Genomic DNA, 26,064 nt, shown 5'->3' on the forward strand with positions numbered 1-26,064 from the left:
ATGATAGAAAATAGTCAAAATTCCCATCTCCAGCCCCCCAAAAATGTATGAAATTTGATTTAATAAGTATTTTACATGTTTTTTCTCCACCTTAATTTCAGTTAAAAACAAAGAAAAAAAATGAATCTTTAGACCCTAATCAATATAGCAGATAGTATATTTTGTATAACTTTTATTTTAAAGGACTTACTTGTAAAATGATTATTTAAATTTATAGGTTTATATTAAACTGTTATGTAAGTCTTATAAATATTTAGGTTAGTGACATATAGTTGGCAATTAATATCTAAGAATAGGACAAGGACAAAGAAGATATAAACAATTATCAAAGTATATACCTTTCATCACTTTAACATTCTATCGAATCTACCCTAGATCTAGTCATCTTTTATCAATATAACCCGGCCGGCAAACATGACAGATATTGATGTACCTAACGTCCGGTGATAACGATGCACATAAAGACACAACTGCATTATCATTCCATACTATAAACCTTTATAGTTTGATCCAACTACATTGAAATTCTCCCATATCCGTCAGCCACATGGACACCTTGGAGGAAGTATCACCTGTTAGCCGATTTCGGCCCACGGGAGAAAAAAACACGAGTGGGTTCGATCCCCAAACAGGGATCTACCACTCGTTGTTGCAACTTGGGACCAATAACAAGATCCCGACCACTCCTTACCTCGATACAGCTACATTTGTGTTGTCACAGTTCCCAAAATCAGACCAAGCCGAATCACGAGTAGCTCTTATCGACTTGGCTACAAACCAGCGAGCCACCTACGGTCAACTTAAACGATCAATCTACTCGTTAGCAACCGGGTTGCACCACGGCCTCGGCATCCGTAAGGGGGATGTCGTCTTTTTGTTATCACCAAACTCAATCCTCTACCCAACCATATGTCTAGCCGTGTTTTTAATCGGTGGGGTCCTCACCACGGCTAATCCACTTAACACCAAGTCAGAAATAACCAAACAAGTGCTCGACTCGGGTGCGACATTGGCCGTTGTGGCTCCCGGGGAGGAGCATAAGTTGGTGTCAACTAATGTACCTATCCTACTGACCTCTCGTCCCTCTAGCGGGGACGAGTTGTCTGTAGAAGAACTTATCGACGGCTGTGAGCCGATGGAGTTGCCCGAAACCCGGTCAGCTCAGTCGAATACGGCGGCGATACTGTATTCCTCAGGGACGACCGGGGTGAGTAAAGGAGTCGTTTTAACACATGCAAATTTCATTTCAGTCATGACACTCTTAAAATGGTCAGTCGACAACATGTCGGCTAACAACGATGTTTTCTTATGTTTCATACCGATGTTTCATATCTATGGTCTCGCGTTTTTCGGTTTGGGGTTGTTTTGTTCGGGTACTACAACGGTTTTAATGAAAAAATACGAGTTTCAAGGTATGTTAGAGGCTATACACACTCATAAAGTCAACAACATTCCGGCGGTTCCTCCGGTGATACTAAGTCTGGTCAAACATGATGGAGGTGGGTATGATTTATCATCTTTGAGACGGGTGGGGTCTGGAGCTGCACCGTTGAGTAAGGAGTTGGTGGATCGGTTCAGGGCCAGGTTTCCATGGGTGGCTCTTAGGCCGGGGTATGGGCTGACCGAGAGCTGCGGGGCAGCGACTTTATTTGTTAGTAATGAAGAGGCGAAGACTCATCTGGCTGGTTCGGGCGGTTTGCTACCGAGTTTTTGTGCTAAGGTGGTTGATTTTGAAACGGGGGTTGCTATGCCGCCTTATAAGGAAGGTGAATTGTGGCTGAAGGGACCCACTGTGATGAAAGGTTATTTGGGAAATGAAGAGGCCACGGCTGCAACTATTAACTCGGATGGGTGGTTGAGGACTGGAGATCTTTGTTATTTTGATGAAGATGGGTGTCTTTATGTTGTTGATAGGATAAAGGAGCTCATTAAACATAATGGTTATCAGGTAAGTGGACAAGTGTGTGAATATGTGCGTGTTTTGAAATGCATATATGAGGAAATGACATGAAGCATAAATGCAGGTAGCTCCAGCAGAACTTGAAGCCGTACTATTGAGCCATCCTGAAATACTGGATGCAGCAGTCATACCGTGAGTTTCTGTGTGGTTGTGTATGTGTGTGATTAAGTTTTTGTGTGTTTATAAAGAATCTGCAATATTTTAGACTTGAAGATGAAGAGGCAGGAGAGATACCCATGGCATACGTGGTGAGAGCAGCTGGATGTCAACTCAGTGAAGACCAAGTTATTAAATTTGTTGCCAGTCAGGTTTGTCTAGATACCTTCATGACATGACAAAACAGACTGTACTATGTTTGACATGTATTGATTGGACTGGGAGACTAGAACTGAAGAAAGGGATTGTCCTACCAAGAAAGGTGGAAGAGGGACTTGCTCTTGATCTTTTATCTGTGCAAAAGACATGAACCCCCTCTTCATTCTCATCATCGAAAATTGTCCAGTCCAATCAAGACTCTGCGTAGCAAATGCAACCTAAGAGCTATTTGATTGTATTTATTTGCATCTATCTTTCAGGTGGCTCCATTCAAGAAGGTGAGGAAAGTTTCCTTCATAAACGAAATACCAAAGTCTGCTGCAGGCAAGATATTGCGAAAGGATTTAGTGGCACAAAGCAAACAGAAACTCAAATCCAAGCTTTGATCACCATAACTTTTGCTTCCATATGTATTCAATCTATCATAAAGCCGGAACATGGATACATCCTTCAATGTATTCTATTAGACATCAATAACTTGTTATTAGCAAGTCACAAGTGTAGTGTAGTGTTTTTCAATATCTTCTTTCTCTTCACCTTTTTGCATAAACAAACCATTAATATTTTAATTGAATAGCATCAATTCAAATGAATCAAAATTCATCCCAATCAATTACCATCACATGTCACAAAATGTAGAAGCTCGTTCCTATAAGTTGAAACAATTAAACGAAAAAAAAGTATTTGGAATATTTGACTTATAATGAATGAAATATTCAACCTTTAAGATGCTATAAGATTGCAAGTTTGATCCGTATCATATCACCAATTTATCCAGCTATCCACCTCCAAACTCCACCTCCACCTCCACCTCCACCTGAACCTTGCTTTTCATCAGTTGCAGAAACTTCCATATCCTGCTCTATTGCTGATTTTTCAGAGCGAAGCGTTTGAACCTCTTGCTCAATGGACTCCATTGATGATAACATCTTCTGTAGATCCAAGATCTGTGCCTGAAACCACCATAACAATAAGTACATTGTAATTCCAAATTAAATGTATCTTGATTATTAAATACCTCTAGTTCAGCACATCTTGATCTTTCAGAAGCCAGTTGGCCTTTAACAGAATGCAATTCCATGGATAAGTCAACATGAGCACCATTACATTCCTCAAGTTTTTCCATTAGACTGGAATTTACTGCTTTGACCTCGGTAACTGACGATTCCAATGTTTTTTTCTCTCCTTTGATCATATTAACTTCAACTGAAAGATCCACTTTAGGTTTTGAATCCATGGTTGTGAACTCTAAGCTTTCAGATTTGGCTAGGGCATATGCTGCAGTTACAGAAGCTGCTGCTGCTGCAGCTGCTGGTGACTGAAAGATCTTTGGATGCTTAGAATCCTTTGGTTTTGGTCTCATCACAAATACCTCACTGCTATATTTCCCATTATACCCCCCAAAAGCAACCAAATAGTGTTCCCCATCTATTAACACTGATGATACAGACAGCCCCTGTTTCATTTAAAAAAAATAAATAAATAAATAGGATTGTAAACAACAAAGAAAAATATTTTTATACAAAAATTAAAATGGCGACCTCGCTGGCTAGTGGATCTCTTCCCTTCACATTTGTCAATGTTGAGATAACAAGTTTTGACATATCCATCACCAATGTCTCCAAGGCACCTGCAACATAAGGTTATATTGAGGTTTTATAAATTATAAACAAGTCAAACCTTATTTTATTTAACATATATTCATACCACTTTTATTATCTCCACCACCAACTATATACCAATTTTCATCAATAGAGACGCCAGCATGACCTGCCCTAGGAGACACTAAATCACCTTGAATTTGTGGTTGGGACCATTCTAACTGCAATACAATGATTTTTTTTTTAATCATAAACTTAAAATTAAGATGATACTAATATATATATATATATATATATATATATATATATATATATATATATATATATATATATATATATAAAATCACTTACTGTTTCCAAATCCAGCACATGTAGATCATTAAAGAAAATTGAATGAGAACAGCCACCAAATATTAGAAGGTAACGGTTTGCATGCACTGCAGCTGTATGATCAAATCTGGGAGCTGGAGGAAATCTGGGAGCTGGAGGAGTCTGTCTATCAAAGCAGAAAAAATCAATGCATAAACTTTTTAAAAGCATGCAATGAGGCTAGTAGTATATAAATATGAATATAAGTGAAACATACTTACATAGTCTCAACAACATTCCATGTCAATGTCTCAAGATCAAGAACATGAACATCATTCATAAGTCTTCTCTTTATGTCTTCTCCACCAAACATTATGAGTTTTGAACCAACCAATGAAACAGATTGTCCACCACGAGCTTCCGGAACTTTTCCTGTGGCTTCCAGTGTCCCACATACATGTGATTCAAGATCAATGAAACGCACTGCAAGGTAATGAACAACCAGTAAGATCATTTCAATCAGAACTAAATACTTGTCCAGGTCAGCAAACAGCAATCAGAACAACTTTATCAATAAAACAAACCTGTCACGTTATCAGAGGTATCTTTTGAGTGACCACCAAGAAGGAGGAGTTTGTTTCCCCACTTAACCATACTATGACCAGATACAGCAGGGAAATTTTCAGATTCTGATTTTGTGCTTACTTTAATTGTGGACCAACTTAAGTTTTTCAGATCAAATGCCTGCTACCATAACCACTTATTAGTAAACCTACAATGGAAAGATGAGCAGACAACAATAAAGATACCTGAACATCAGATAAGTATCTCCCATTACGACTTCCACCAACAATGTATAACTTTTCATCAGCAACAACTGCAGCATGCTACAATGAAAGAAAAAATGACATTGGAATAACACACAAGTGATTGTATAACAAGGAATATGAAAAAGATAAGAAGAGTGAAATAAGAATAATTGTATAGCAAAGATATGAGTGAACCTTATAGCGGGCTGATGGTCGTTGCCCAGCTACTGGGAGGGCAACCCATTGGTCACAGTCTAAAACTGAATGCCAATTGACACTTTCTGTTCCCATATTAGCTTTCCTAGAATCAATGAAATTTATCAGATTAAAGAGCAAGATGATAATTGTAACATTCTAACAAGTGCGATAAAATGAAATATTGCAATTAGAATGAAACATGCTTTGGTTCATCAGTTGATTTAGTTCTATTGCTAATTAACTTTTGCATTCTATTAACTAGTCCCTAGATCAGGTCTTCAACTTCAACTGCAGATCCATTACATATAAAAGATTAAGAAACAAAGGAAGCCAACAGTTCTCATATGACACAGTATTTCATACATTCTGAAACAGTGCCATCAGGTTCCTCTAATTTGATTCAGTCTCTACTAATATTAAACCCTGAAGATATTAATTTTACAACCGCAGTCAACAGTTGTTGAATTTACCGATCTCAAGCCATAATCAAGTTCAAATTATGGTTCCCGTCTCAGCCACCACTCTCCCTCGATCAGACACAATTATTTGTAATTAAACCGAAATTAATACCATTCACCACTACACTTGATAACAATAGTAGATCACATAAATTATATACAAATAAGAACCCGAACATTGGGGTTTAAGCCATATTCGAGATTACCTCTAAATCGATTTGCTTATGAGTAGAGGAGAACGAACAGTAAAGTACCGAATCCCACGGAGAACTCGCCGGCCGTCGGATCACGGTGGCAGTTTGATCTAGATAATCGGAATCCTAACGGGGGAGAATGTAGTCGTCGGTTTGTACAATTGTACTTATACTTTGGACAGGCCTAGTTTCCAGAGCTGACATTTACAAATCCAAAGCATGGCCTAACTGTCGATTCACTAGATGCAAACTGGCACGGAGTAGCGGTTAGAAGATTGAAAATTCGATCTGGAAAAAGAGATTGAAATTCGGAAAAGCCACTTACCCGAAATATTAACTTTAGTAACAATCAAATTTGTTTATTTAAAAAAAAAATTAAAAAAAAATAAAACTGCCCTCTAGTATTAATTTTTTTTTTTTGGATAGAAGCTAAAATGTTTCTAACTTGCATGGAAGGTGCAAAATTAAAACGTGATTTTCATCCAAAAAAACTTGAAAAGACAATTATGTCTTTTCTAACAAAGTATTAATCTACCCATCCATCCCCACCTCTCTCTCTCTCTCTCTCTCTATCCATCCCTTCTCTGCACTTCAACCTGCAAAACTCACATTCTTTCCAGATGTGTGAGGATGAGAAACAATTCAAAGTGAAACCAAAATCAAACTAACAAAAAAACCAGAATCAAGTTCATCATGTTCTTCATTTGTGATGCAATTCTAGGTCTTGAAATACAAAAAAGAACAAAGAATTTTACTACTCCTCCAACCCATCCCCACCTTTTTTTTTCGGGCACTCAAACTTTGACAATAAATATAATCAAACCAAATACATTCAAAATATAATCAAACCAGAAATATCTTGAAGATATCGTTTATGAATAAGGAAACTATACATACAATCCGTGAAATCAAATATAATGATCCTGAAATCATGAAGAAGGAAACCAGAAAAAAAAATATTTTTGTTCTTGAGACATAAAAATACATGCCCTTAAATCAAATCGGATGAAATTGGAATCATAGACAAGGACATCAGAAATATTACTTTGTTCCCGAGGTATGTATTCAAAACAAACCTTGGACCTGAACCAAAATTAAACACTTGGACCTGATGAATCTGAATCAAAATTCTCTGAAATCAAACACCATGATCATAAATCCCCAAACCAAACTCTTAAACATGCACACTCGATCCAAAAAATTAAAGTGCTCCGTCCAGAAAATCAAATACACGAATCTTGATGTTGACATCATATGCAATGGTCTTGACAAATATGGTTTGTTAGAGTTTGTTGGCCGAAGAAAAATCAGGTTCACTAGGGTTTGCTGGTCGGAGAAAACAAGTGTCGCCGATGAGAAAAGAGGAACAAGAGTGTTCAATATTTCATACAGTCTTCAGATTTCTGGAGAGAGGATGATGAACTCCGGCGAGAGGTTTTGGTGAAAGGCAGCAGACTTGTTTTATGAACTCCGGTGATAAATTTTGGTGAGAACGACGAGTGTGAAGAAGGATGTGTGTGTGTGTGTGAGAGAGAGAGAGAAAGAAAGAGAACGGTGGGTGGGGTGGGGGTTAATTTTTTTATTTTTTGTAACATCCCAAAAATACAACCCAAAAATTTTCGTTTGAAAACTTTACTAAACCATAATATCAAATATTAAAAGATAAATCTATGGATCATGCGTCTCAAAATGTCATATAATAAATTTATCAAATCAACTGATGTCAAAACATATTAAAATATCCGAATAAAACTCCCAGGATAAACTGAAGCTGTGGTGTGTGCCATGCCATCATCCCGAGCTCTTCCCCTTACTAGCGGAAGTACCTGAAACCAAAAACTGAAACTGTAAGCACAAAGCTTAGTGAGCTCCCCCAAACTACCACATACCATACAATAACATATAAAACAACTACTGGGCCTTGCCCACTGCATCGAACCGAAGTCCGGAAACTGCATCGGACCGAAGTCCGGAACTAACCAGGGCCTTGCCCTCTGCATCGGACCGTAGTCCGGAACTAACCAGGGCCTTGCCCTCTGCATCAGACTGTAGTCCGGAAATTGCATCGGACCGTAGTCCGGAACTAACCAGGGCCTTGCCCTCTGCATCGGACCGAAGTCCGAAACTGACTGAACATAGCATAACATAATCATAACTACTAGCATAAACACATATACTGCATACTGCATCAGACCGAAGTCCGGAACACATAACACATACCATGCCTGTATCACAAAGACACCAAGCATACTGAACTACTGCATCGGACCGTAGTCCGGAACTACTGCTAACTAAACGGGCCGGCATTGTGGCCGTAGACCCGTTCCTACTAGAAGGAAACTCACCTCATAACGCTGGCTGCTGAGATGCTAAATCTGAAACTGGCTGACTGCTGCTCCGGAACTCCCCGGCTACAATCCCATAAACACTAAATCAGATACTGATAACTGTTTTCAGGGTAAAATGACTATTTTACCCCTGGTCAAAGTCAACTTTCCTGGTTGACTCTACTCGCCGAGTCCTACTATGAACTCGCCGAGTTCCCGAACTCACACTTCTCTAACTCGCGACTCGACTCGCCGAGTCGGGACGTAGACTCGCCGAGTCCCTCTACTTCCAGATCCTTGTTCTAACTCACTGAGTCCTCTTCCACTTGCTGATTCAACTCACAACTCTAAAATCGGAGAAATCGGGAGTTTGCGTTCCGACTCGCCGAGTCCAAGAACAACTCGTCGAGTCCTATGCATGTCCTCACTAAACAGTTGATTCTAATCGATTCCAGTGCATCCAATTCATAGATCTGAGCTTCTAGGGCCGATATAACACGTAAAGTTGCCAACTTTACGTACATGCATAGAGGTATGAAGCTAAAACACCAAAATAAGCTAGAAATGGGAACCTAGGGTTTGGAACAAGGCCTTGCTTTGCATAAAGGTAGCTACTTTGAGCTCCTGGGGCTCAATGATGTCCAGATCTATAGCTCACTACCCTAAGGGAGCTCCAGTCTCGAGTTTGGACCTTGAAATGTCCCAAAAGTGGCAAAACAAGCATATATGAAGATCTACTAGGAAAATGAACAAGGTAGAGGCTTTATTACCAGATGAAGTAGCAAATGGAAGCTAGCTTCTGGATCTCCTTCTTCTCCTTTGCACCTTCTCTCTTTCCTTCTCTTCTACACTTCCAAGAATAAACCAAAACAGTCAAAATCACGAAGGAATCACTCAAACTCACCAATGGAGGCTAGGGTTTTTAGGGGGAAACGCTGTAAGGGTGCTGGAGGCTGGGATGGGGGCTATAAGGACGTTTAAATAGGGTACAAACCCTAAGGATTAAGGTTTCATCCAGACTGGCATACTCGTCGAGTAGATCACTTAAAACCCGCGTCCAACCTGACATCTACTCGACGAGTTAGGGCTACTACTCGCCGAGTAGCTCTTTATAAAAGACATTTAATAAATTAAATACGTACCAGGAACGGGGCGTTACATTTTTTCTTTATTTTTTAATTAAAATAGTATTAGAATAATTATAAAAAATATAAAAAAGAAAATAAAAAGGCATAATTGTCCTTTCAAGTTTTTTTGGACCAAAATCACATAAATGTTTTGATTTTGGACATTTCATGCAAGTTGAAAACTTTTTGGACCCTATCCAAAGTTTTTTGAATACCACAGAGAACAATGTTGCAGTTTTGTCAAAAAAAAAAAAAAAATAATAAACGATTCAACTTAAAATTTTTTATTCATGTTTTATTCATTTCTATGATAATTATAAAAATTAGGGGTGTGCAATAAACCACACAAACCGCATAAACCGCCCACACCGCACCAAACCGCACCGTATAACGCGGTTTAAAACAATCGCGGTGCGGTTTGCGGTTTGTATTTCTATTAAACCGCATTATGCGGTGCGGTTTGCGATTACAAAATTGCGGTTTAAACCGCACCGCATTGATAAAATCAGTTAATGATTATATATATATATATATATATATATATATATATATATATATATATATATAAACCAAAATATTTTGATAGTTTTAACATTTATTAATTCAATTCATCTTAAATTAGTGGCATTATCTTAAGTTTTTGAAATGTAATCAATATTTCTTTAAATTTAATTAATTTAAAAGCAGTGACCATATTTTTTTTTGTCACAAATCCATTTTCAACTAACATTCACCGACCATTATTTCATTATGTTTTCTTAACTTATATATATTGATAAGTAGTTAAAGACTACAATTCTATGACCACCAAATATTTTAATGGCCACTTAGTAAGCGTTAGTGACGACAATGTATTGTCATTTAATTTAAAGTAAATAATTAGTCAAACCGCAAAACCGCATGTAAACCGCATAAACCGTCCGCACAAAACCGCACCGTATAATGCGGTTCAGAACGTTCGCGGTGCGGTTTCTAAATAACTTAAACCGCATATGCGGTGCGGTTTGCGGTTTTGGCTCAAAACCGCACCAAACCGCACCGCGCACACCCCTAATAAAAATGTTGTATTTTATATGAATGAATTAATTTTTTAAATGAAAGAATCATTTTCTATTTACAAAAGATTTTCTAACTTTAATTTCCAGTTCTATATATATGAAGTTACTAGTTGAATCAATTATGCGGACACACCTCAATAAAATGGTTAAAGAAACAAGTCCCTTGATCCTTTTTTAGTGTTCTTTACTGAAATACAATATTTTATAGCTGTATTTTAGTATAAAAACTTTTTTTTATCTTTAATAAAAAGATCATAATAATAACGACGCTCGGTTAACATAAAACAAATTGATAATTTTTAAAGAGTGCAATTTACAATTCGCTAACAATATTTATGATAGATAATAGATCACTATCTTACCTAATAAGGCTCAATAATGATTTGTGCGCCGTATTTTCCCCTCAGGAGTATTAATGTAACCATGAACAAATTCAATCAAAAAATTTTATAGCTAAAGTGTCATAATGGTACCTATTTATGTCTATTTAAGGCAATATTTTAAAAATCGGTTTTTTAGTTGAACCGGTATGGTGACCGGTTCCGGTTCAACCGGTTCGACCGCCGGGTCAACCGGTTCTATAATTTTCAATTTTTTTTTCCTATTTTCCTACACATGCATATATATATATATATATATATATATATATATATATATATATATATATAATAAAAGTTGTAGATCAATTCAAATACATTAAAATAACACTTAACCATAAGTTTTAGTGTTTTATATTAATCCATATATATCAAAAAGAAAATAAAATTTAATACTGAAACAAAATATAGTTTTAGATGAATACAAACACATCAAAAAACTTTATAACATTTACCATATGTTTTTATTTAAAGAAAACTAAATAGATTTAGAAAAAAATCACCAAAATTTATTATGAAAATGGTTTTTTCCCATGTGTTTTTATTCGGTTCAACCGGTTTATTTTGACCGGTTCAATCGGGTTTTTTCTAAAAACCGGTCGGTTCAATCCGGTTCAGAAATCGACATAAAACCGATGATAGTTGAACCGTTCTCTCCCCCGGTTTCCGATCCTACCAGTTCGGCCGGCCGGTTCAAACCGGTTTTTAAAACATTGATTTAAGGATTTAGAAATTATATCACAAGCTAGTTATCGATTGTGTTCCCACACAACAACACATAATATGTTGTTGTGCTAGGATCACATGAAACAAAAAATTAACCACAAAACCATAAAATCACATTAAAATGACAAATGTTCATAACTGATGCATGTTCATCTATGAACATAAATGTGTTCAGTTATGAGGATACACAATGTTTAAAAATGTGCATAGTTATTTTCACGTGGTTTTATGGTTATATAGATGATATTTGGTTTTTTGTTGATCTTGGACCATATGCCGTGGGGTGAGTTCAACAAAGAATCAATATACCATAAAACCACCCTAATTCACCATTTGATCAATTAGATTCATTAAAGGTATGATCAGGGGCATAGCTAAGTGTGTAGAAGGTAGGTCCTAGGACCTACCTTTTTTTTTAATTACAACAAATATATATAGAAAATATGAAGGACCTATCTCATTTTTGCTAAAAGATATACCTATTTTTGCTAAAAGACCTATCTATTTCAATTTTATTTACATAAGGAACCATGTGGTTTTTGGTTCTAGATTCGCCACCGGATATGATAGTAAAATGTAAAATACCATTTGTTTTAAAAAGGAAATAACAAAAACATATTAAATCCCATGAAATTCAAGACTCATTACAACTAATTAATTAGTATCGAATAGCCAATTAATACAAATCATTTTCAAAGATAGCAGGAGATTTAAAAAATACACACCAACCGTTAATTTCTAAACAATATATATATATATATATATATATATATATATATATATATATATATATATATATATTCAGTTATGAATATTTATACACAAAAATTGGTCATATGATCATAAATGAACTTTGACGAACATTCATAACAAATTATTGTTCATAGATGAATATTGACGAACATTCATAGATGAACATTGTCTTCAAAAACCCAGAATTTGGTCATGTTCAGTAATGAACATATATAAAGATAGAATATCGAAACTAAGAATCAAATGACATACCACTGAAACTCTTTGATATGTGCATTTTATTTACTTATTTTTATAGTTTGTTTCAGCATATTTCATTTTAATATTAGTTAATCATCATGCATATTTTCTTTTTTCCTTATTTATTTATCTATATCATAAACTTTCTAGTCTTTGTGTTTAATTTCATTTTTTATTGAAGACTATATAGAGCAGAGCGATCGTGAGATATGCAAGACTTGGAGATTGTAGAAATTGGGCTTAATTATTATTAATGAAGATGTTGGATTTTGGAAGCAACTTGAGCTAATGGTTTAATGAAGATTTAAAGAACATGAACTTTAGAGTCGAAGAAGAAGGAATTTGGATTAATCTAGAAGTTTTTTTGGGCAAAAAATTTGGACCTTAAAGATGCTAAAAAGCTGGAAGCAAGAGACAAAGATATTGGTGAAAAGGACCTCTCAATGCAAGTCAAAGCTACCACACTACTTTTGCGTGGTCCGTGCAGATTTTACACTACAACTTAGGCGGTCAGTATAGGTCAACATGGATAGACTTGTCTTTTTACATTTGGAAACTATATGAGGAAGGTTGATGGGGTTCTTTTACATAACTTTGGATTAGATTTTGGAGAAATTTCTCTGGAGATTTTGGAGCCTTGAAGAACACATGAAGAACTCTTTAAGATTTGGATTTTCATCTTATTTTACTTGGATTATGTTGGGTATTTCTAAACTACTTTTGTTTTCCTTAATCTTAACCATGTTAGACTAAGCTTATTTTTGGTTGATGTTGGTTTAATGTAACGTCCCGACTTTTCAACATAAAATTTTCATTTTTAAAGTAGAGTATATTGATAATACTCGTTCCCAATAGTAGTATAAAAACTTGTTTTCCCAGCGTTGTAAAGTATAATTTCCAAATGTAGTATAAAGATCCATTTTATTCAATCATTGTCAAAACATAGTACTAACTATTCCAATCAGATTATAAATAGAACATGCGGAAAACTAAAACATAATGTTGATGCGCGTGTACTGTTAAGCATTTCTCTTCTCCTAATCTGAAGAAGTACCTAAAGTCGTTTGTAATCAACTGGGTAAGCATGAAGCTTAGTGATTTCCCCAAAATACCACATACAACACATAAACCATACATAACAGTAATGTGTATGTTTCAACCCAACATGTCTATTTCATCTGAAAGGGTATGTTTCAATGCAACGAATCTATTTCAACCGACATACCTATTTCAACCGAAAGTATACAATCACGTCATAGCAAATATATCATAAGCAATATAGTGAGAAAACTCACATGAACAATTACTCAGTCGATTATCAACTATCCAACTGGCGAATAAGCACGCCAAACACGTATCAACCGATAATACTATAACTAATCAATATCTACGGAAATCTGATAACAAAAGCTAGATCCTTCACTAATCCCAATAACATTGAATGACTATTATATAAGGATTAGCCAGTTAAGACAGTCTGGAGGCAGTATCATTTCGACATATAACTTTTCTGATATCCAATAGCTAAGCCAACATGTCTATCCTAGACACTACACCCGTAAGTAGATCAATCAATATAATAATTGAGATTAATGATTAATCTAATACGCAGGTTCATAATAACGACAACTGGTATTTTTCATATCAATTATACTTAAGTGAAAGTGTAACTTACCTAATTGACGTTCTTCGAATATCCATGAGCATAACTTCAATGCTTAATTTTTATATTTCTGAAACCTCCAACGTTTCGTTACTGATACCACTGAAAATACAAAAAGAGAAGTCGAATCACGAGGGACCGAAATGTTCGAGGGTGGGAGATAGATTCCCGAGAGAGAATGATGCAAGAAATAAAGAGGGCTAGCGTCCTATTTATAGGGGTTCAGGAGAGAGCATCGCACTTTTGGGTGCCACGTGTCACACTTCTGGTGGTTCCATGTCATCGTTGGTAGGTGTGAGAGTTGGGGTCTGCAGGTGCCACGTGGTGCGTTCTTGTAGTGCCACGTCACCCCTCGCAGGTAAATTCTTGCATTCTTTGATAAATCATAACTTTTACATTCATCGATAAATCCTAACTTTTATACAACAACTTTCCTTTAGATATCAACATCTAATTCACATTCTATTTTCACTTTATATTTTATAAAGAGTATACTGTGAAATCTCTTGCGAAATTCATAACTTCTTCATACGAGCTCCATTCTTGACGTTCTTTACATCCACAGATTCATATTTACGAGAACATCAACTTTCGTTTATATTACTTTGGTTAACAAGCAATATATTTTCATTTCATATATTACAGAAAATATTGATGCACTCTGCGAACGTGCAAGTTCGAAAAACCGTATCTTCTTCATATGATGTCATATTTTGGCATTTTTATATTCACCAGTTCGTAATCACTACTACTACAACTTTCATATAGAATACATGAGCTAAAACGAACACTACTAGAAAACAGCCCTTTAATGACATGCAAACAATGACATGCACTGATAGAGGACACACATTTATGCGTGCCCTAAAAAATAATGTCAGTTCTGCAAAATTTGAAGGATAGAGGACACGCATTTGTGTGTGCCCTAAAATTATTGTCCAACAAAAAAAATTAAAAACACGGAGGGCACCTATCCTAAAAAGCGTTTCGTGTTACCATGTCATTTTATAATTTACTCTATGAGCGCGCATTTTCCGTTTTTTGATAGCCGGAAATGAAATCCAAAAAATTAAAAATTGCAACTGTTGCGTATCCTCCTTCCACAGGAATGCTCACCTCACCTCGCCGACGACTCCAATTCCCCTCTACATTACTCTATCTCGATCAGACTCACCACCATCTCTCTCTCTCTCTCTCTCTCTCTCTACAGTTCCCCTCCATGTTGCAGACCACCACTATCATGCACCACCACCATGGCCATCGCACCTACATCTCACCACCTGCAACCTCAACACAATCGACCATCACCACCATTCCTACCATCCATCGTCGCCCTACCATCTTCTCCATCACCACCTCTTTCCTGTTCCATGTGAAACCCTAAAATCGGTACCAACAGCTAATAGGGTTTGGAGAAAAAGTTGATCGAAGAAAAATCAAAGCAAACGACTTAGAAGATGCTACCATATACTCTAACAAAGTTGCTCAGGTAGGTTATTTACTAAATTTTGTCTTCAATTCTGAAGATATTTTCTAAAATCAGTACCAACAGCTAAATTTTGTTCTCAGAGACTTTTAGATCTTATGAAAACACGGCACGTGAGACTCCGGTTTTTAAAGTTTGGCCAAAATTTATGAGTCCTTCAGACCTTCTTCTCACGTACTTAATTGATTTAGATGCAGTAGTTCGTGAATTCAGTTTATTTGAATATTAAATCATAAATTTACATTCTCACTGGAAAATATATGCTTGAATGTTGTTTAATTTGTCAACTTACTACTTAATTTTGGTAAATAATAATGGTTATAAGGTTCTTAGGCTTTATGTTGACAATAGCTTTGGGGTTGTTCTTTTTTCAGGTTTGATGAGTGCAATGTATCTCCATTGACAATAAAAGCTCTTACTTTAGCAGGCTATGTGCAAATGACGAAAGTCCAAGATGGTGCAGTATCTGCTTGCCTATGATTTCTGTTTGTGTGATGTTTTGCTCATTAACTTGTTACGTCTCAATCTAATTTCTTCCTAATAGGGAAAGATGCTTTGGTCAAAGCTAAAATTGGAACAGGGAAAAGTGCTGCTTTTTTGGTATGCTAAAATCCGATTTCTTGATTACATTGAAATAATAAGTTCTCAAAAGTTTGGAAAAAAATAAAGCTTCAATCATCGTGATTTTTTTTTCAGGTAATCAAAGATGCTTCAATCACTTAACTGTATCGATTGGGGGACACCAAAGATTCAATGTATTCCCAGCTGGAGGTATATCCAAACCATGAGCTTTAAACATGCATGAAATACTTTCCAAATGGCAACCCAAATCTATTTTGTACACCAAATCTTCAGATCCGAATATGTGAGGCAATTTCCATCCTTTGTTTGTGTGATGTTTAACATGAAAGGTTGATTTTTGAAGACATGTTTGATTTGTTGAAATGACGTTTTACTGTAAACAGGTTTGAAATGCACGATGCCTCACAAATAACATGAATTTAAAGCATGAACTTGTGATAAAAACCTGAAACAAGATGCTATAACAAAGAAAAAAACAGTAATTTTCTTTTAACGTTCGTAAATATTTCATAAAATGAAAAATAATCTAACACATATAATATATTACAAGTTAATTTGTAATATGCCATCTTCAACAGGCTAGCCAGTCAGTATATATCAAAGTACAATGTTCAACATAGAAATAATTTACATGTAGAATGTTATAAGAAAAGATATCAAACATTTCAATGCCATATTAATACCAATTTATATGGTGGTTTCATTTAAATGTCTTGATCTTTACTTTTATATAAATTCATAAACTCTATGTTTCATAAGGTGTTACATTTTCTAACTGAAAGTTTGTCTATCACTAAAAGTTGCAACCAATGCAAAAGGAAAAAAATGGAAGTAACAAACAAAGATTGCAACAAAGAAGGCATGATAGAACATGGTATTAATATGTTCCAGTTTTGTTTCAAAAACTAATACTTAAAACACAAAAGAAAAATAGCTTTCTAATTCTATCAGAAGTCAAAACTAGTATAATAAATCAATGCCACAATACCGGGTCATTAAAGATTGCGAGCATTATAAGAAATATCAGCAAGTTTTGTTTTCACCGACTAAACCTTGTGGTATCACTCACTCTGCCTTGTGCTTAGACGATTTTACCCTCGTTTGTGCCCCAATTGTCCACCTACCCACAAACTTAAGGACCTCATCGATCAAAATAACAGGCAAAGCAACCGCCAATACCAACAGCCACTCGTTCAGACTTAAAGGTACGATCCCAAAAACTTGGGCAAGAAATATAATTATTGCAAAGCTGTTAGGTTGCTTGATTCGCAGCTGTGAATGACTTATACTTCCATATATTGCTCCAATACACAAGGTCTTACTATTTACAAAGCTTTCATATTTATTCTTTATTCTATCAACTGACATGACATATTTCAGGCGCTTTTGGCTAAACTATGTGAATGAACAGCAAGAGTGAATGCAAACAATGGTATCATCAGTGGTGTTCTTGTAACTATGGGAGATCTTGCTAGAGTGGTACATATTCTTTTTAATTAACGGAGATTGTTACATTTTTTTTGTGTTTTTTTTATGAAGTGTAAAATGTTTGATTTGCTGAGTCTCATTTGTATATGTGTAGGGTGGTCTTGTTATGAGAGAATATATCCCTGGACTTATGCCAAGAATTGTTGAAGCTTACTGGATGGAGCTGCTGCTACTAAACGTGAGGTTGCTGTTGTAACTCTTGGTCAGGTTGTACAAAGCACAAGGTATGTATTCATCTTTAGCAATATTACAAGTGACACTGCAATATACTTTACCCTTTTTTACAAAAATTGGTTGGCTTTTGTTTGTAGTTATGTGATGGCTCCATATAATGAGTACCCACAGTTGCTGGGCTTACTTTTAAAATTGTTGAATGGTGAGCTGGCATGGTCTACAAGGCGGGTGGTTCTAAAGGTATGGGTCTTGGCTGTGTGCCTTACTTGCCAAAGGTTTTACCATACTTCTTTCACACTATTCGTACGTGTGAAGATACTCTAAAGGAGTTCATAACTTGGAAGCTTGGAACTCTCCTTTCACACTATAATTCTTCCATGTTGTATTCAAGTTCTGAGTGATGCTGAAAGGTGTAATGATTATTACACTTATGTCCGTGATATTCTTCGCACCTTGGAAGTTTTTGGTGGTGAGTGTGATATGATTGTGGAAATTATAATAATTAGTCTCACTAATTTGTTAATTGTTATATAATTTTGGTCTACAGGAACATTGGATGAACATATGCATCTACTTCTTCCTGCCCTCATATGTTTATTTAAAGTGGATGCTTCTGTTGACATAAGGCGTGCTGCTATAAAAACCTTGATAAGATTAATCCCTCGTGTTCAGGTTAATGAATGATTTTATTTTTTGGGTTTGTAATAATTATATGGAAAATTCTTATCTGTTTGATCTAATTCATGTTACCTTTCAAATGTAGCACCCTATTATTCAAACATCAAATCAAGGCATTCGACTTCACCATCTCCAATTATAGTTGGAGGTGGCTTTGTTGGGATAGCTGACGCTGGTGCTCTCACTGATGTGTTTATTTCCCAGTTCATACATGGCACCCTACTGTCTCTTGCCATTTTATGACATTTTTACCCCTGGAACTTTTTTGAAGGTTGTTTGGGCCTATTATGTTTGATCTATATGGTTTTTATTTTAATATAGTGTCGTTCTAAAAAAAAATGTGTTTCATTTTATGGAGTTTGTTTCTGATGCAGGTACCTGAAGGATATGGAATTGGGTGTTTTGAGTGACATGAATGACATTCATAATAAACTTGTTGGAAGTTACTAAAGAAACAGGTAATCATCTTATACTTTCATTTATTTGGTTTTGTAAATAAAGAGTCACTATTGGTCAAAATTTGTTGTTTTCAACTCATAATAATTGTTTTACAAAAATCTACTGCTAGTAGATTCAAAAAGCCACTAGAACACAATTTGCATGGGCTATATTGGATTTGTGATTATTGTTTCTTATTCTTGTGGAACCAATGAGCAAATCAAGTATGTTTTGTAAGGAGCTGTTGTATCTATTCAGACTAGGCTTAGAGCAATGGATGCAAGAGATGAGTTCAGAAGAAGAAGAAGAAACAAGGCTGCAACTATAGTTCAGGTACTATGGATGAATTATGTTTGTAAAGTATTTAAGAAAATGATTAGAAACAAGGTTGAATAAGCAGAAATAGCCTCTTACACTTCAATGTCTATGGAGATCAAAGGTAGCAAGGAAAGAATTAAGAATGTTGAAGCTGGTGAGTGGATTTTCTGTAAAAAAATCTAAGTATTATATAATACAGTTTTATCTAAATTCTTTGAATTATAAGAATAAATGGTAATTAAAAAATTATAATATGTTGTCACAGGCTGCAAGAGATGTTGGAGCGCTTAGAGAAGCTAAGGACAAATTGGAGAAGCGAGTTGAAGAGCTGACATGGAGATTAGACTTTGAAAAGCATTTGAGGGTATATTTTTTATATAATTTCAGTTTTTTCTATTATAGCATTTATTTACAATATGTAAATAAATGAAAGTATGTTGCTATTTCTAGAAAAATGTGATTTTGTAAAGATTAAGCTACTTATAGGTTGATCTTGAAGAAGCAAAGGGGCAAGAAATCACAAAGTTGCAGAATGTTGTAGATAATACTAAATTGGAGGAATTAACAGATCAAAATCATAAACTTGAGGTATTAACTGAAAAGTAAGAGTACAAAATATATATTTTTTTCTAACATTTATTACCTTCTTTTCTACTAAATTACATGTTTCATATCATAAGTTCTTCAAATATGGTGGCATGTGGAACATTAACTATTTGTTAAGATTTTAAAGTTTTATGTTCCCATATGTGTGCCACCTGTCAATTATATTTTTGGACACTAAAATGTCTAAGTTGCTTCTAACAGAAGATATCGTGTACGTGTTCTTGTGCTGCTAATGTCGATTCGGGAACATCCTTGCTTACTGGTCCAACTGTATGTATCTCACGTGAAGCTTTTGTTAGAACTATTAATCTCAGGGATTTCAAGTTTTTCATATTTATTGTATCTAATTAGTTTGTAACTTTTTGTTACAACTTCTATTGATTTGTTTTATCTTTCCATGGAACGATTATTTGTATGACATTAAATTTTATGCAATGAATTGTATTTTTTGTGTATGATATTTTATTTTCTATTATGAGACATTAAATACAAATTTAATTTGAAAATTAGTAAATCTATAAATAATATTTTTTTAAACATTTAAAAGTACGATACACAAAAATGTGTGTCATCTTCATTTATGACATGGCCTTTCTTGACAGGGGCTTTAATGATACGTAATGTGAGTCGTAAATGCGCGTCGTAAGGTTACGACACGCAAATGCGTGTCATCTTTTTTATGACAGGGCCTTCCTTGACACGCAATGCGTGTCGTAAATGCGCGTCGTAAATGCGTGTCGTAATTGCGCGTCGTAAATGCGTGTCGTAAATAGACGACGTGCAAAAGCTTGTCGTCTTTCGTTATGACATGGCCTTTCTTGATACACATTTGCGTGTCGTCTGAGCTTTTTACGACACACATTGCGTGTCGTAAAAGACTGTTTTTTGTAGTAGTGGAAGTGTATTAACACTTTGAATTTCGTAACTAGACGGTAATATTGTAAAGTGAAAACGGGGTGTTACATTTAACCTTTGTTACATTTAACCTATGGATGACTAGTTATTTTGAAGATTGTTATGAACTTGTGGTTGAAGTTTATAAAATTGTTTTCTAGTCAAACATCTTTTTATGTTTAGTTGTCTTTAATCATGAGTTTAGATGAATGAATGTTTAATTAGTTGGATAATTTCTTGGTTAAGTAATAAATCTTCAAATTAGCAAACAACAAATGGCTTATGTGTTTGTTTTCATTTCACTTAAATCGTGAAAATATTTCCTCCATAATGGTAATGAAAACATACTGATTTCCTTTTGGATTTGGTGGTTCTTAAATCTTAATGCTAGTTGATTTTCATAAATTATATGCTTCATTGATTTATGAATTTAACTAAGAAAATGTGTTATGAGCTTCTCTAGCCATTATACAAATTAAGAAGATCCTAGGTTACTTAAGCTTTTAAGTCACTATAGCCAAGTTAAATTAAATCACAAGAATTGCACCATAACATCTAATGATAAATTAGCTAGATATTCATGCGGTGAAGGCCAATGCCAACCATCTTTCTCTCATTGATTTAAATCATACTCTTTTCTTGTTAAATTGTAATTTCCAAGTTTTAGTATAACTAAGTTTCTTTAAAACAACCAAAAGACTAAAATCCCCATTTTTATTTTTATTTTTGTTTTACAAGTGCTTTTACAACGAGAATTTATAGAGTTATAAATTGAACCAATCTCCGTGGATTCGATCCCCTTTCCATTATACACTATCTAGAGTGCAATTTTTAGGGTTATTTATTTGTTGTCCCAGACAACCACCAAAATTTTAGTGTCGTTTCCAGGGATTGGTTTATGTTTAATCATTTTTTTTCTCTATGCCCAGATCTCATCGTACATGTACTCTAGTTTACAATCCTTAAATTGAAAAAGAAGCAAAGTGTTTGGCCAAAAAAAGGAAACTAGAACGAGGTCAAACCTCTAGCACTAGCATGGCTCTGGAAGTTGAAACCGATTCTTCTAGTGACAAAGAAACCGAAATGGAACCCAAATCAAGTCCTGATCCCCGCCAAGAAATTCCTGAAACACCACCACTACTACAAAAATACCCTTTAATGACACGCATTGTGTGTCATAAAACGCACAGATGAGATGCAAATGCGTGTCAAGGAAGGCCATGTCATAAAGAAAGATGACACGCTTTTGCGCGTCGTAAATTTACGACGCACGTTTACGACACGCAATGCGTGTCAAGGAAGGCCCTGGTATAAAGGAAGACGACACACATTTGTTTATCATAACCTTACGACTCGTATTTACGACTCGCATTGCGTATCATTAATGCCCCTGTCATAAAGAAAGAAGACACATATTTTTGCGTGTCATAATTTTAAATGTTTTAAAAATTATACATTTTGATAGATTTACTAATTTTCAAATTAAATAACACATTAAAAGTCTCATAATACAAAATAAAATACCATAAACAAGGAAGATAATTCATTGCATTAATATGTCAAATACAAATAATCATTCCAATAGTAAGTAAATGTAATAGATTGCTAATATTACATAATATTTATTATAGAAAAACAAAACATGTACAAAATTAAAAGGAACATGTGAGTAAGCCTTGCAATGTCACCACTTGAAGATTCATCAACTCAACCAGTGTTGACTCTTTTTCTACAAGTTTCCTGCACTCGGGGACATAAAATGAGTTATGTAGTTAAAAAAAGTAAATTATGTTTTTTTTCAAGTCAAATCAATTAAATATGCTGCTATTTCTTGTATTTTAACCAAAAAAGGCCTAGTTGCATGAAATAGAAACTTATTTTGCAAGAAATAACAAAGTACATTTCTATTTCCTGCACTTGCCCAATGTGGCAAGAAATGGCCCTGAGAAACTACTAACGTAAAGACATAAGCTCACTCAATTTGTCAAATTCCCAAGATCTTTTGGAATTGGTCCACTTATGCTATTTTTGTAAAATTCCCTATGAAAAACAATCAAGAAACATCATCAAAAGTGGTAATTGTGAATATAAATCAATGGAAAGAACCAAAAACAATGTAAGTAGAAGTATTAGTTTACAAAAAATGACTTACAAGTATTGAAATATCTTTAAGAGACCAATTTGTGGGACCAATGCCATCACCTACAAGACCCAAAATATCAAAAGTTGTTGCCATGAAGAAAATGTCATAAATACCCTTCCATAGTATAAATTCATTTTATGTAGAAAAGAGTGCAAGTGCAACCTCCGAATGAGAATCGAGAAAAACTTCAGCAAGCACATCCACTAACAATCGAACAAATCATGTGAACTTTCATGTTCTAGTTTTTCAACCTACATGAAATTTGAATATTCAACTTTTTTGCAGCTGGAAGTAGTGAAATATCAACGTACAGAATAGAAAAACAATATTCATTATACCTCAAGGCTATCATCAACGGTTACAGGGATATCTACAAGAAGATGAGCCAAAGAACATCCTTTATCACAATTTGTAAAACAAGAGGAACTAGCACAAAGAGAGAATACAGCTGCTGGCAACAGTACAACTGTATGCTCATTGAAAACCATATGTCCCTAAATAAGAACCCTAATATTTTCTTTTATGTATCAACCATAGAAATGTAAGAATTGTCAAACAAACCTTCCAGTTAAGTAAGCCCCTAACCGTCCTTAAGAGATCTTTTCTCAGATGTAACACAGCCTTCATGTCACCCTACTCAAAAGCAGAAAGGGTAAAAAGTAACGGTGGCAAAAATGTTAACAAGCTATTTGAGGTGATAGTAATCATCTTTTTAATGAGGGTATATAACATATGATATATTTAAAATATCTCAAGGAAACCAACTTACATGGGATCCTTCTTTGAAAAATAGCCTGATATGAAGCGTAAAAGAGACATGGTCATCGTTATAAGTTTATAACAACACATTTATGAGAACATGATAATGATAAAGAAACTTGGTGATTGTCACACCCCAAAACCGGAACGGCGGAAACGTTCGGGGGTGGAGGACGTCATGTACAGTATCACAACAATGAATAGTAGTAAACAAGCAACAACATCATCCATTGCATTAATAATATAATTTTAATACAAGTGTGTTCTGTCAAGTTTAATAGACACCAAAAATATAAATCAAAATGAAAGATGAGTCTTGAACGAGCTCCATCTTCTCTAAACCCTGCATCGGTACCTGTCTACTGGTGTCCTGAGAATACAAGTTATTTTGAAAGAGTTTATCAGCTTTAAAGCTGGTGAGATCATAAGTATATTAGTGTTTGTATTTGTTATGAAAGTGTTTGTAAGTATGTGATGTGTAAGTTTGTAAAAGTTTGTGAATGTTTGTAAAAGGTTTGAATCTCCTAGAAAACCATATGTTTCCTACTAACAGTAGCCTTCTACCAAGGCATCTAGTGGTCGTGTGTGTGTCTCTTGTAAGAGTATGTATTTTCCCAAATCTGACTATCATTAACCAAAAATATAGTTTTTACATTACTGTATATTGTGTGAAGATCACAAAGTGAATGCAATGGGAAAATGAAATAACACTGTAGTGTTGTATTAAGTAACTACTGTTGTACTAACTACCTTAAACCAATTGTTATTTAAAGTACCATGTTATCGGCCTGTACCATACTACCGACTATAAACACGATGATGTAAGACGTCGGAAGGAATGACGTTTGGCACCCGTAGACTTGCAAGTCCCACTCTAGCGAGCAACAAGGTGTAGGATAGTCAATCCAGTATAGATCTATACACAAACTCAACGCTCTCCATTTAAGGAGATTATGGATACAAAACGGGCCATGACAGGTGATGCCATGCCCCGTTACGTGGCTCACATAACTGTATTAGTGCACTTGTGTATGTATTGAATGTACTAGCTGTATTGTGTGTTCTCTCTCTGTCTAGTATGTATGTATGTTCTCTCTGTATGGTATTGTTTGTTCTCTCTCTGTCTAGCATGCATGTTTTCTTGTAAAATGTATAGTATGTACTAGCTGTATTGTATTGTATAGTGTGTACTAGCTGTATTGTAATGTATAGTGTGTACTAGCTGTATTGTAATGTATAGTATGTACTAGCTGTATTGACTCATGTATGAACTGACTCATTGTATGGTTCATTGTTCTAGTAATAGTATTAGTATCTTCCTAAACTACACCTATTATAGTTTACTAGTAATATGGTTTGTATGCATGAACATGTTTGTATACCTTTGCTACCCAAAGGTATTGAATAGAAAGAAGGAACTTTTATATCTATATACATATACATAATATATAACTTGGATTCAAACGACCTTCAGACAAATAACCGATACCCTAAGTCCACAACCAAACAAGGAACAGGAGGTAAGGTGAGTTATCAGTCCTAAGTCCTTTCAATCCTACTTATATAACTATATCTATAAAGATATACATTTAACAGAATATAAGTTTAAAAGAGTTTAAGTAAAAATATTTGACATGTAAAAGAGTTTAAGTAAAAGTATTTGACATGTAAAAGAGTTTAAGTAAAAGTATTTGACATGTAAAAGAGTTTAAGTAAAAGTATTTGACATGTAAAAGAGTTTATAAAACAGTTTGAAGTAGTTTGTTTGATAACACGGTTTGAAAAGTAAGAAATCCACTTGTTTGGTAGTTATTAATCACATGTGATTGATATAATAACTATAATAGTTCAACTTGTATTCCTCCCCTATAAGAGCATTTAAAATCAATTTAAAAGGTTGATTAGGGGTATGAACTCACCTGTAGTGAGTGGTTTGGATGAACGAATGGTATAGGATGCTAAGTGTCAAGTGAAGACTTGAACACACACAAGGATCCTAGTTAACATATAATAACACATATATGTATCCAATTAGTCATTTAACAACTAATTAATCAAGTATAGACACCCTAGGACATGAAAAACACCTTGATTCAAGTGTTATAAGTACTAAGGATTGCATCTAAGGGTTGTAGGGCCTTGCATTTGAGTTTAGGGTCCAAGGGTAAACTCTTTTGGAGTTTACGGTTTTGGGACCAACTCACATGGAGTTTACGGTCGTAAACCCATGAGTTTACGACCATAAACTCATGGTAACTCCACCATTTTGTGTTTTGAAGTCCTAAAAGTCATAATGAAGCATTCCTACTTCAAGTCTAAGCCTTAGGAAGTGATTGTGGCATCATTTCACCCCTTTGTAGAGTTTACGACCCATAGACCATTT

At 35.0% G+C, this 26,064-nt stretch overlaps 2 protein-coding genes across 3 annotated transcripts; one reads left to right on the plus strand and one right to left on the minus strand.

Annotated features, from left to right (window-relative positions):
• Positions 1–507: 507 nt before the first annotated feature.
• LOC145160857 (putative CoA ligase CCL5) lies at positions 508–2,780 on the plus strand. Its single transcript, XM_079080218.1, has 4 exons — positions 508–1,948; positions 2,025–2,092; positions 2,166–2,268; positions 2,536–2,780. The coding sequence occupies exons 1-4, from the start codon at positions 548–550 to the stop codon at positions 2,659–2,661; spliced, it is 1,698 nt and encodes a 565-aa protein (XP_078936344.1). The 5' UTR covers positions 508–547; the 3' UTR covers positions 2,662–2,780.
• An 84-nt stretch (positions 2,781–2,864) lies between these two features.
• Positions 2,865–6,127, minus strand: LOC145160858 (Galactose oxidase/kelch repeat superfamily protein). 2 transcript variants are annotated; one of them, XM_079080220.1, is made up of 10 exons: positions 5,905–6,127; positions 5,190–5,295; positions 4,995–5,072; positions 4,770–4,929; positions 4,467–4,668; positions 4,228–4,372; positions 3,983–4,097; positions 3,817–3,905; positions 3,294–3,731; positions 2,865–3,228 (listed from the first exon to the last, which is right to left on the minus strand). In XM_079080220.1, exons 2-10 carry the CDS (start codon positions 5,283–5,285, stop codon positions 3,046–3,048), a joined length of 1,506 nt encoding a protein of 501 aa, XP_078936346.1. In that variant the 5' UTR covers positions 5,286–5,295; positions 5,905–6,127; the 3' UTR covers positions 2,865–3,045. The 2 variants fall into 2 exon arrangements, with proteins under 2 accessions (XP_078936346.1, XP_078936345.1); XM_079080219.1 differs by having other exon boundaries at positions 5,857–6,126.
• Positions 6,128–26,064: the final 19,937 nt, after the last annotated feature.

Source organism: Lactuca virosa, chromosome 2, assembly GCF_052849685.1.
Source record: "Lactuca virosa cultivar CGN04683 chromosome 2, Lactuca_virosa_CGN04683_v6, whole genome shotgun sequence".
In the NCBI taxonomy this organism is placed as follows: domain Eukaryota; kingdom Viridiplantae; phylum Streptophyta; class Magnoliopsida; order Asterales; family Asteraceae; genus Lactuca; species Lactuca virosa.

Bases quoted from the DNA above. Each gene is read 5' to 3' on its own strand.
- LOC145160857 (XM_079080218.1), top strand. From the start codon at position 548: ATGGACACCTTGGAGGAAGTATCACCTGTTAGCCGATTTCGGCCCACG. The intron at 1,949-2,024 runs GTAAGTGGACAA...GCATAAATGCAG, and splicing joins TTAAACATAATGGTTATCAG to GTAGCTCCAGCAGAACTTGA. The intron at 2,093-2,165 runs GTGAGTTTCTGT...GCAATATTTTAG, and splicing joins CTGGATGCAGCAGTCATACC to ACTTGAAGATGAAGAGGCAG.
- LOC145160858 (XM_079080220.1), bottom strand. From the start codon at position 5,285: ATGGGAACAGAAAGTGTCAATTGGCATTCAGTTTTAGACTGTGACCAA. The intron at 5,073-5,189 runs GTTCACTCATAT...CTTTCATTGTAG, and splicing joins GACCATCAGCCCGCTATAAG to CATGCTGCAGTTGTTGCTGA. The intron at 4,669-4,769 runs GTTTGTTTTATT...ATTACCTTGCAG, and splicing joins TACCTCTGATAACGTGACAG to TGCGTTTCATTGATCTTGAA.